Source organism: Rhinolophus sinicus, linkage group LG09 (genome assembly GCF_036562045.2).
Source record: "Rhinolophus sinicus isolate RSC01 linkage group LG09, ASM3656204v1, whole genome shotgun sequence".
NCBI classification, from domain to species: domain Eukaryota; kingdom Metazoa; phylum Chordata; class Mammalia; order Chiroptera; family Rhinolophidae; genus Rhinolophus; species Rhinolophus sinicus.
The window spans coordinates 91,841,526-91,853,694 of NC_133758.1; the positions used below are offsets into that span (position 1 = coordinate 91,841,526).

Here is a 12,169-nt window from a genome sequence, read left to right on the forward strand (position 1 = left end):
ATGGCGTTGATGATTAGGATGATTATTACCTGGCCAGTCAATTTTTTCAAAACGATGCGCCAATCACTTTTTATTTTTAATCTCTTCCATCTGCCGCCCGGGATAACGCCCTTCCTTGGAGGAGGCACTTCCAGGAGTTTCTATAAATTCCCTCCGGATCTCAATTTTTAGAGACCCCGATTTTCCTCCCACCCGGGATGGGAATAGGAGTTTGGTGCGAGGCGCAGCGCTCCCCCTGGGCAGGGACGGGCTCCTAGTGAGCAACTCCTGCTTGGGCACTTAGCCCCTCCCGTTTCGGTGCCCCGCCTCCCCGCAGGGCAATCCTATAAAGTCGCCGCGAAGAGGGTCCCTCCGGACGCTCTCGGTTCTGTCCGACTCCAAGGTCAACAGGGCCCCGCGCCCCCTCTCAGGAGCATCGCGTGCCAGTCATGGCCCAGGAGCTGTACCACGCGGAGTTCGCCCGCGCGGGCAAGAAGGCGGGGCTGCAGGTTTGGAGGATCGAGAAGCTGGAGCTGGTGCCGGTGCCCAAGAGCGCTCACGGCGACTTCTACGTCGGGGATGCCTACCTTGTGCTGCACACGACCAAGGCGTGCCGGGGCTTCACCTACCGTCTGCACTTCTGGCTGGGTAAGGGAGGCGGGCAGCCGAACCCGGACGCGACCAGGTCGGGGAGGGGCGAGCCTCGGTGGGGCTGAGATTTGTAGGCTGGGGGAAGGGACAGGGCAAATGGGGCTGGCCTGGTGTGCGCCCCCGCGAGGCCGCGTCTTTGAGGCTGGCCACCTTCTCAGAACCCGTCCTGCAAACGCGGGGCGCAGCGAAGTCAGGGGCAGTCATGCCCCTGACTTGCACCTTTGTGGTGTCCATCTCCCGGGTGTGGAGGCAGGTTCCTCCGGCTGGTTCCTCCCCCCTTTCACCTTCCAGCTCCAACTCCCACTCCTTTCCCGGCCCGCTGCTCGGCGCACCCTGGCTCTGGCCAAGTCCCGCGGACAAGTTCAGTCCTGGTTACCCCGTCAGGGAAGAGATGAAGTCAGACAAGTTCGTGGGCACCCGCCGCAGCTGGCGAGAAGTTGTTTTCTGTTGTTTGCTTTGGTTAATTCCTGTGTGTGTTTTGTTGTTTTTTTTCCCGTGCATTAAATCACCGTGCTGCTCGCAGGTGTAGCGAACGAATTCTTTAGTAGGATGCTAAAGACTTTGGATGGAAGCAGGAAACAATTTAATAGCTTTATATGGCCTATTTATTTATTTATTTATTTATTTATTTTTCTTTTAGATGGAGGCATAGGCTCCCCGTACATATGGCCTATTTATTTAAATGAACTGCTTTAATTGTAATTATTTTTAAATTAGTATGTATCTATTTGAACAAGGACACCGTGTGGAAGGAACAAAACGTCTCCTTCAGCAGTAATTATTTTGGGCTGCGCTCACGCCAGGCTCTCAGGACACTGGGCCTTGTGTGTTCTACTTTTTCCACCTTCTACTTTTACTCGTAAACATCCTGAATGCCCTGCCTCTCCGGGTGAGATCCTGCACCAGTGAGCACACCCATCTAACAACGCGTCGATTATCTGAGCCTCGCTGCCTTCTTTTTAAACTACTTTGCGTCCCCTGGAGTTGTGTTTCTTATTTTCAGTTTTATTCCTGAGCTTCTGGGAAAACACACAAAACCACACACACTTACAGGTTTTGAAGACTCTGGAAGCCAACATTTTTATTAATAACATTTGAAGATTTTTAAGAAAGAATGATAGAAAACATTGAGAAACGCTGTGCTCAATAAAGCTGTTATGGACGTGATATTCATGCAGAAATCTATACAGGAATGTCCGCAGCAGCTTCACTGGGAAGCGCTGTTCTCAATGCTAGTTAACACCTGGTGGAGACACTCCAAGTGGCAAATACATTGAGGGAGAAAGGACTGTTGTTCTCATTACAGATTTTGATGTTAAAATGTTGTGCTTGCTTGAGGATGCTGAAGCTGAGTTCCAAACTCATTTTGGTCTCCCACTGTAATGTCACTATTCCTGTTATCAGTGATCTATTTACATTTTCTACAAGAAAACACTGAAACATTAATATATAATCCTGTTCATAAATGAATGATGCTAGATAGAATAATAATGTCCTCACCTTGGGCTTTCCATCCAGAACTTGGATCTGGAATGAATAAAAGTGTCTGAAATGCTACATTTGTCATTTTGTTGAAATGTGACAGAACTTCGTCTCTTGCTGTAGACAACAGCTGAGTTTGACTTTGTCAGAAGATTGCAAGAGGGCTTTGAACACACTTTTTTTTAACACTATAGTGTCCTTCTTATCCAAAGAAGGTCTTTAAGCACTATGTTTCCTAGGGTATACAGAGAATCATTATTAATTATTAACTTAATTATTCATTTAGTACTTACCAATTTTAAAAATGTAATAGAAAATGCTCTGAGCAGAAATATGATCTGAAAGATCTGCAAAACTGAAGTTAATAATGGGTTAATTAGTAAGTTGTGGGGGTTTTTTGGCAGTTTTATAACTTTATTCAACAATCAGCAGTTAGTTCTCATCCACATTATTAACTATTTGTAGATTTTTGAAAGTGGTGACAAGTACATAGGTACAACCAATGTATGGAGCTTATTTGGTGACTCTTCATCCTCATTACGTTTTCTGGACAGCCACACCCGTATATGCTATGGGGAATTATTCCTTTGGCCCAGACAGCTTTGTTGAGTCTAGTGTCAATTCACACATTTGGGGTTCCTGTCTCCTTCATGGCAAATTTCCGATCTCTTTGAGTGCCCTAGGGGCACGCTTCTTGAATGTGCTTGTGAATGTTGATGGTGTGTTCTCTGGTCACTACCTCATTGAGAGGTCCTTCTTGCCACTCCTCTGTGTGGGAGCATTCTTGCTGGCCCCAAGTTGGAAAGAAAGCAAATTAATTTCTTCACTAATTATTCAATGTGTCCAGAATTGTAGAAGGCATTTTTGTGTATGAATAATTTATGAACCTTTATGAAAGTTTATAATCTCAAAGGTGCAATAAGGCAAAATGTGATATAACACAGGTAAAATGTGATAAGTGCTGTGAAAGAGACACTCAGTGTCTGGGGTTAGGGGGAAACAGAAGCCTTGACAGAAAAAGAAAAATGAGAGTAATTGGGAGGGATCTTGTGTCGTGAAAATCATGGGGAACATGGAAAAGTTTAGAGTAAAATAGTCAACAGGCCTTTCAATGAAATTGTTCAGCAGTTCTCCCTATGTGTGGTCCCTGAAGCAAGGTGGATTTCATCCAAAATATTCTACTCAAAGACCTAAATTTAGGTAAATTCATGAGGATCAATCAGACAATTTCAGAGAAAGTTCCAAGAGGGAGAGCTAAAGTTCAAGGGAAAATAAAGTTTGACTAACGGAAATCAGTTGGAAGGAAGGTGAAAGGAAGGGAGTGAAGTTAAAATCAGATTGAGATGAAAAAGGTGCATACAGTAGAAATGGAGAAACAGACTAAGTAAGAGGAAGAAAGGGATAAGGAAGAAGTGGGACATGAAATAGGAGAACAGAGAGTTATCTTCCCTGGTCTCTCCTTCAGTGACTTTCCATAATACCCTTGCATATCTCCGATTGTTTTTTTTATTATTTTCTTTACAAAATAAGAATTTGTTGCATATAATTTGAAATGTGCTGTGTTGGTCCTTTGTAAAAAGCATTTCTGCTTTGTACCTAGTGGTTTAAAGGCATCCACATTCTGCATCTGGTTACTTACAGCATCGTGTCTATGAGCAGGGCTAGGCGATAAAGCTACTCACTGTCCTATCCTGGACTTAGGCTACAAACACCCACCCTCACCATTTCTCCTTGCCAGTTTTAGACTTTACATAACTATATTTGAGAACGACAAACATACATGGTATAACTAGTCTGTGGTAGCTACGCTCTATGCAAGGCACTGGGAACCCAAAGAGTTGGATTATAAATACATACAATATAAAGAACTGATACAAGGGCTGGCGAGGATGCTGAGAAACTGAATTTTTCTATCTTGCTTGGGGGAGGGGTAGAAAATGGTACAACCATTATGCAAAAGAGCTGGGCAGTTTCTTAAAACACTAAACATGCAACTGCCATATGACCCAGCAATTTCATTCATGGATATTTATTCTAGAGAAATGAAAATGTCTATTTATGTAAAAACCTATGCGTGAATGTCCATAGCAGCTTTATTTGAGTAGACAAAAAACTTAAATCAGCCCAGATATCCTTTAACAGGTGACTGGTTAAACAAATTGTGGTACATCAATAACAAGGAATACTACTCAGTAATAAAAAGGAACAAACTTTTGATACACACAGCAACTTGGATGAATGTTCATGGACTTCTGCTGAGTTAAAAAAAAAATATATTCGCCAAAATGTTCCATACTGTGTGATGTCATTTATGGCAGGGGTGATACATAAAGGAGGTAGGTGTAGATATAAAAGGGCAACAAGGGATTTTTTGGTTATGGAACTATACAGTATCTTGACTGTTATGGTGGGTATATGAATTTACACATGTGATAAAATTTTATAGAATTTTAATGTACAAACACACATCGATGAGTACAAGAAAAATTGGGGAAATATGAAAAGGATAGGTGGTTTGTATCAATGTCAATATCCTGATTGTGGTATTCTGTGGTGTACTGCACTTATATGCTTATACTTTAGTATACTAGAGATACTAAACTATAGTTTTACAAAATGTTAACCTTGGGGGAAACATGGTCTACTGATCTATGTGTCTATACTTCCACTGTAGCTACATAGTGGACATTAATATCAGATAGAGTTGTTCCTTCTAGCTTTGTCAAGATTCTTTTAGCTATTCTAGGGCCTGTGTCTTTTCCTATAAATTTTATAATAACCTTGTGGAATCTATAATAAACCTTGCTGTGATTTCAATAGGAATAGCATTAAGCCTATAGATCAATTTGGGGAAAATTGACATCTTTATTATATTGAGTCTTACAATCCATGAACACTATCTTTCTAGTTACTAAGGTCTGACTTCTTTTAGCATCATTTTGTAATGTTTAGCATAGAGATCATGTATCTATTTTGTTTTATATATATACACCTCAGTATTTCAGTTTCTTTGATCGTAAATGGTATCGTGCTTTTAATTTCAATTTCTGCATGTTCATTGTTTCTATTTAAAAATGAGAGTGCTTTTGTCATTATTTAACCTTTATCCATCTAGTTTACTGAATGCACTTAATATGGGAAGTTTTACTTTTTTTGTGTTTCTGTAGATTCTTTAGGATTTGCTATGTAGAAAAATCTCTAAATAGAGACATATCTATTGCTTCTTTTCCAGTCTTATGTTTTTCTTACCTTATTGCAGTGGTCAGAATTCCGTACATGATGTTGAGGTCTTAGGGAGAAAGCATTCAGTTTGTGCCGTTAAGAATTACGTTAGCTGTATGTTTTTTGTAGATGTTATTTATCAAATTGAGGATGTTCCCCTGTATTCCTAACTTGGCAAATATTTTTCTTTTTTTTAATCATGAATGTTTGATTAACCTAGTTATAAAACTTCCCTTTTAATCTATGTTTTACATATAAAACATCACATCCCCAAAACAATTTTAGGAAGTTTATAGCATGTATACAAATATACCATAATGTAACATAAATAACATAACATAAAACAACACGAAAGACTGGTAAAATTAGCATAGGGGAAATATAAAATGAACCAGAATTCATGCAGAAAGTTTCTGATCACTTGCTAGAATTTCATCATGATACAACTGAATTTAATTCTAGTTTTCACATTTAAAGGCCGATGTCGGCTTCATTAAGACCTTTCACCTTTAGAGCAAGGACTCTGGTTTAGTCATATTGGTAGTCCTTGGCCTAGCACAGTATGTCAACACCAACAAATGATAGCATAATTTAATTAACTTACTTCCAGTTCATTCATTAATTGCATGCCTGTCTGTTTGCATCTACCTATAGAGACTCAAGTAAGAATGTTTGCTTGAGTAAACATTCAATGTTTCAACTTGTACTTAAGTAAGAATGTTTGTGTCAAATACATCATCCTTAACACCTTTGATATTAACCTTGACTTAAGTTTCCCCTTTTAAAGCATCTGTGTGCAAATCTACATCTATGCCTTAATTAGTATTCATTTATCGGTGGGAAAGGGAAAGTGGGCAGAAGAATGACACTGAGTTCTTTCGAACTGCAAAATTACATGTGTGTTTTTTTATGTGTTATTGCATAATTTCCTTTGACCACAACAAGCTTACAAAATTTATGTCCTGTCAAATCCTCTTATAACTACTGAGAAGATACTTGCTGCACAGGTCTGGTTTGAGAGTAAGGGAGGAATTGTAAAGAAACCCAGTTCATTCTTTAATATAGCTGACTGATTTTCTTTCTTCAACTTTAGTGAATATTTTCAATTGGGGTTTCAGGTAAACTACAGTATTGTTACAGCTTTTAAACACTTATGCATCAATTGTCCATGGAGGAGAATAACATATCTTTGTTACCACAAAAGTTTTTTGCTTATGAGAATCTGAGTATGAAAAAAAAAAATTTAGTATTGTAGTTTCTAAGAGCTTGTGCTTCAGAGTCACAGAAACACAGGTCTGGGTTGAGTTCTACCAAAGGTCAACGTTAGACCTCAGGGAAGTTACTTGGCCTCTCTAAGCCTCTAGATCTTCTGTTGTAACATGATAGAGAATAGTTTCTGCTGCAAGGGGTTGCTTGGAGATTAAATGAGATCATCCATGTACAACACTAGTGTAAATTCTGGACCATAGCAAGGGTACTATAAATGTGTAAATGCTATCTATGATTATTTCTAGAACCATTCACGATGGTCACACCGTTCAGATGTTGTAAGGGTTTTGAAATGTCTTTTATAGAATTTGAGTTCCCTTTAGGACTGTCCTGGCTCTGATTTTCATGCAAACTGAAGACACTAGTTCTTAAGAATTGGTGTTTCAAGCTCAGTGAAATTGCCTGGATGGGATCTGTATTAGAATTGTGAAAATTAAATGTCTGTGGAGTGTGAAATTCCTGGGATAGTGCTACATACGTTAACGTTCAATAGATGTTAGCATGCTAGTTGCTTTACTCTCCCTTTCCTTCAGAGAGTATTCTCTTATATCAATAAGATAGTGAAGTGGGAAAACTAGGACTCACAAATAGGGGTAAGGTCAAGTTATATTCATTTCCCATTCTAAAAACCACTTGCTTTTCTGAACTTGTTTAGCTATGGCCTATAATGTGTATATTCCTTACAAATATTAACATATCACATAGTAGATTCCTAAACTTACTTACTTGATAAAGGCTAAAGCAATTGTGAAATGTTTTCGTAGCCTGATCTTATTGACTCTACCAAATGAATCTGAATCCTACCAGAATATCTATATATCTGTATATCCGTATATCTATATATCTATATATCTCTCTATATATATATATATAACTATATAACTGTATAACTCTAATACTATATATTGTTATAGAATATAACTATGTTGTTATAGCTTCTTGAGCATATTCAGACCATGGTATATATTTTTCAATTAAGAAATAAAGAATTGGAAAGCAGTAAGAAAACAATTATTTTAGTTATTGGAAAAATAGTGTTTTTTACATTACACCATTTCTGCTAAAAGAGTGTTCTGTTGAAGACAGTGTGTTGTATTGATTTATAATATAAAGAACATTTCTGTGGTTTTTATGTCAGAAACTGCCTTTAGCCTTTTCCTTGCCTGATAAATGAGGTGCTATCGTTTGCTGTTTCAGGAAGGGAGTGTACTCAGGATGAAAGCACAGCCGCCGCCATCTTTACTGTTCAGATGGATGACTATTTGGGTGGTATGCCAGTGCAGAACAGAGAACTTCAAGGCTATGAGTCTACTGATTTTGTTGGCTATTTCAAAAGAGGTCTGAAATACAAGGTAAGCAGTTCTCTCAAACGGTTTCTGTTATTACGCCCTTTCTCTTTCTATCCATCCATACCTCATGTCTTCATAGAACCAAAGTACATTAACAGCAGAGTTTTCTGTTTTAATCCATTTTGTTCACTGAACTAGAAGCTGCTAGACACATAATAGGTCATCAACAAATGTTTGTGGACTGTTATGGGACAATATGTGAACTATTCTTACTTGATTTCACTTAACAGTTTCACTTTTATCAAAGTTAAGAGCTTCCAGTTATGCTGTCTCAAGGAATTATTGGAGTGATGTTACTTCAATAATTAAATATTGATAAATTGGGTATTAATAGTTTTTGATTTGCTATTCTAGAGAATCTCTGAATTTGCTGCAAACAATCCATGATGTGGGAATCTCAGTTGTTCTGGAACATCTTAATATAGTATTTGTAACAATTATAACTTCAGTTAATACAAAGAACTATACATATAGTGTGGTTTGATCTTGGAAAGGATACAAATGAAACCATTGAATTGAACATATGTGTGGTTCAGCCTCACAAATTTAAATGAATATACACTGGCACACACACACACACACACACACACACACACACACACAGTTTATTGGCCTGAAACACTAATCATCAGGTCAAGTACGTAAGCTTTCTGTGCTCAGTAATAGGTCTAACGATAGCTTCCTTGGTGTGTTGTAAGGATTAAGGATTAAATTGAATAATACAATACCTATATCTTACATATATAATCGATGGGAACTTACATTATTATTTGTCCTTCCGGGTATTAACAGGACTTCTGAAATCAAACTTCTAGATACATATTTAAAAGTGGACACAATAAAAGTAATTTTAGAGTTATTGGGTAATTATTTTCTAATTATCAACATTAAACCCACTACCAATCAGCATTTTTAGAAAGAGGATGTTTGCAAATGGAGGTCAAATTTATCAGTAAAAAAATCAGTTCACTAGCTTATTATTAGTGACATTGAGCAAATGGCAATGTGTGTGGTTGCAACAATACTTGATAGGAAATGTAGAAGCAGAGATAATTTACCACCCAGAAGAGCAAAGGCGATTATGCTATACTTAATTTCATGCTTATAGGAATGTGCTAAGCAGTTCATGTATGTTAGCTCATTTAATCTAAACAAAAACCCTGTGGTGCAGTTTCTATCCTTATCACCCTATTCAAATAAGTAAACAGAGGCTTAGAGAGAAAGACTGTGTAACTTGCCAAGGCCTAATAACTGGTATGTTACTGGGTGACCATCTGACTCCACCGCCTAAGCTGATAATCATTATACTGTGATGCTCTCCACATAAATAAATGCTTCAAATGTCAGGACAAATTTTTTATGTCTATTTGGAATGGGCAAAGCTTGGCAAAGCCTACCATTACCAAGTCAGCCACCACCATATTTAGTTGTCATACGTAATGTAAAGATTCAGCTAGGAAACATTAAGACCATCTTCTCATGTCGTTTCACTGACTTCACTTTTTTTTCTCTGTGAAATGTTTTAGGGGGTTGGAAGGGATTATAGAGGGCTATTACTTACACTGCTCCCTTATATTAAATCTCTGGTTAATTATACCTTTCCCAAACTCAAGAAGACCCAGCCCTCAGCTGTGATTGTAAATAGCAACCACCAGACATCTTCCAGCTAGCAAAACTGTATTTATGTCGCCACTGATTTAGGCGACCTTGTTGTTGAATGAAAACATCTACCTTGTTCTAATTCTGTAGAATAGGTAGGAAGAGGCAGGGGGGTTTTAGGGTTGATTCAAACAACATTCACAAAACTACTTACTGTCTCAAACACACATACATGAAACAAAGTCTTTTGTACATTTTTGGCATCAAATATTAGAGAGAAAATTAGTTTTTAAAATACTGTTAAAGTTCATAGACTATATATCACCATGATGGTTCATCATATGAAATTAGCCTAAATGTTGAATATTTATTCTTAGTCTACATCTATTCTATATTTTATAACTTTTTTGCAGATTATAGTGTTCTTATACTATATATTTTTGTACTTATTGAACAAAAAATCGAAATAGCCAAGAAGAGTAGTATATAGATAAAAACTTGTGTTTTTTTTATTATTATATAGTACTTTGTTCCATCAAGAAATATGGCAAACTTTGTAAAATTATGGACTGGGAAATTATTATATATTTCTTAAAATTTGTGGTTGTAATTGTCCTGAAGTCAACATTTAACCCCTACTAACAAAACCTTTCTATTCATGAGGGGCTTTTCCTGGAGAATGGGGGAAATTTAAAGTTAATGGAAATATAAAGAGTGTGCTAATGATTAACTATGCAGCTTAGCCTCCTTTTTCGGATTCACTGTATATGTTTGTATAATAAATTTGAAAGTTGAATTAATATATAGATTTCTTATACTGCTAATTTTTCTTATATCATCATAGGAGGCCTTATGTCCATCAATGGCAGAGATTTGTTTACACTGCATCTTTATTATACACATTGCCGCATGATTAATTGTGGAAATAAAGATTATTGTTCTTAGCATTTAATTAGGAAAAAATGAAAAGATAAATGCTGATTTCAAATAATGCAAGAAGATGTACTTGATACAGTTAATATTTGGCCTTCAGAATTTCTTAATTCAATGTGGTTGTGTATTGCTTTGTTTTGTTTTTGGTTGGGGATGTGCAAGCAAGATACTGCACCGCTCCTAACTTAGAGTATAAATACCTAGGCATGGCATATTTAGTAAACTCTTATTACCAAAAAATAAGCAAGACAGGTGATTTTTTTTTTTTTAACTTAAAAACAAGGACCATAAATAGTAGCAGCCCATACCAGGCCAGAACTTAACTCCCCTTCTCTGTCCTAATGCTGTGACAGTGGGTGCCTTTGAGCCCCTCCTTCTCTGGGAGCTCCTCCCCTGTACTTGTTCCCTCAGACTCCCCTCCATCATCTTGCTGCCTTCTTTGAAATCCTTGTCTGCCTTCTCAGTCCAGGACTTACAAATAATTAGTTCCCAAAGGACAACAGCTACAGCTTCTTTTTGTTCATGTAGCAGGTTTTAGACAACTGAGGGTTCTCAGTCAATATTTGCAATATTAAATTGAATGGTTGAAATAGGAAGAACAAAGAACCTACATTTGTTGTTGTTGTTGTTGTTAAACCTATTGATTAGCCAAGGAATTCTCTTCTTCATATTTAATTTTTCACATGCACGGAGGTGGCTATTGTATTTTGGCTTGACAGGCAGTTTGGTCACAAACATCTGTGGTTTTACACATGGCTGGGTCTAGTTAGAAGCCTCATCGGTTTTGTTTTTTCTGTCTTCTTCCCACTGATCAGGCTGGAGGTGTGTCATCGGGACTACATCATGTTCTCACAAATGACCTGACCGCCAAGAGGCTCCTGCATGTGAAGGGTCGGAGAGTGGTCAGGGCCACGGAAGTTCCCCTTAGCTGGAACAGTTTCAACAAGGGTGACTGCTTCATCATTGACCTTGGCACTGTAAGTTTATAGACTCATGTAGACATCTAAAGGAAAGTAAATTGTCTTCTGATGTACGTGTCATGGGAGATAATCACTTTTTCTACACACTAGAAAGAGGTCATGTTTATGTGAGATATAACCCTATCATAGGAGTAATTGGCTAGTATTGAAATGAGACATATAGTGAAACTTCAAAGTTTTTATTTTCTGATAGGTTTAGAATGTGTAGTGATTTAGTTCTTCCTACCATAGAACATAAATTGAATAATTTTTAATTATATTTCCCCTTTTCTCTGAACAGAGCTTCCTCTAATTATTTTTGTCACTAATGGTGTGTGGGAAAACATTGCTTGAGGGGAAAATTGATTCCCCGAGAAAACAAAGTTTCTAGAATTTTACGTGGACATAGTATAAGTCCCAACAGCCTGCCTGAAGGGTTTTGGGCAATATTCCTTACACACACACACACACACACACACACACCATACTATTTCACACTTTTTAATTATCTTAGGTCTATTAGAAGAACAGGGACAAGTATTAGGTGGGTACAAAAGTAACTGCGGTTTTTGCAATTATTTTTAACCTTTTAAACCGCAATTACTTTTGCACCCACCTAATACTAATATCAAGTATCATCTTAATGGGATACACAATGGTATATTATATCTGACCTATGTGTGCTTTCAGAAAAAGAGACCTCTCTCATTTCAGGTATACTCAATT

General features: G+C 37.6%; 1 protein-coding gene across 1 annotated transcript in view; it reads left to right on the forward strand.

The window, feature by feature from the left end:
* Nucleotides 1-295: 295 nt before the first annotated feature.
* SCIN (scinderin) overlaps nt 296-12,169 on the forward strand; it is a 63,149-nt gene continuing 51,275 nt past the window's right edge. The window contains exons 1-3 of the mRNA XM_019726923.2: nt 296-627; nt 7,801-7,955; nt 11,300-11,461. Of these exons, the coding sequence (XP_019582482.2) occupies nt 429-627; nt 7,801-7,955; nt 11,300-11,461 (516 nt within the window). The 5' untranslated portion in view covers nt 296-428. The remainder of the gene's footprint in view (nt 628-7,800; nt 7,956-11,299; nt 11,462-12,169) is intronic.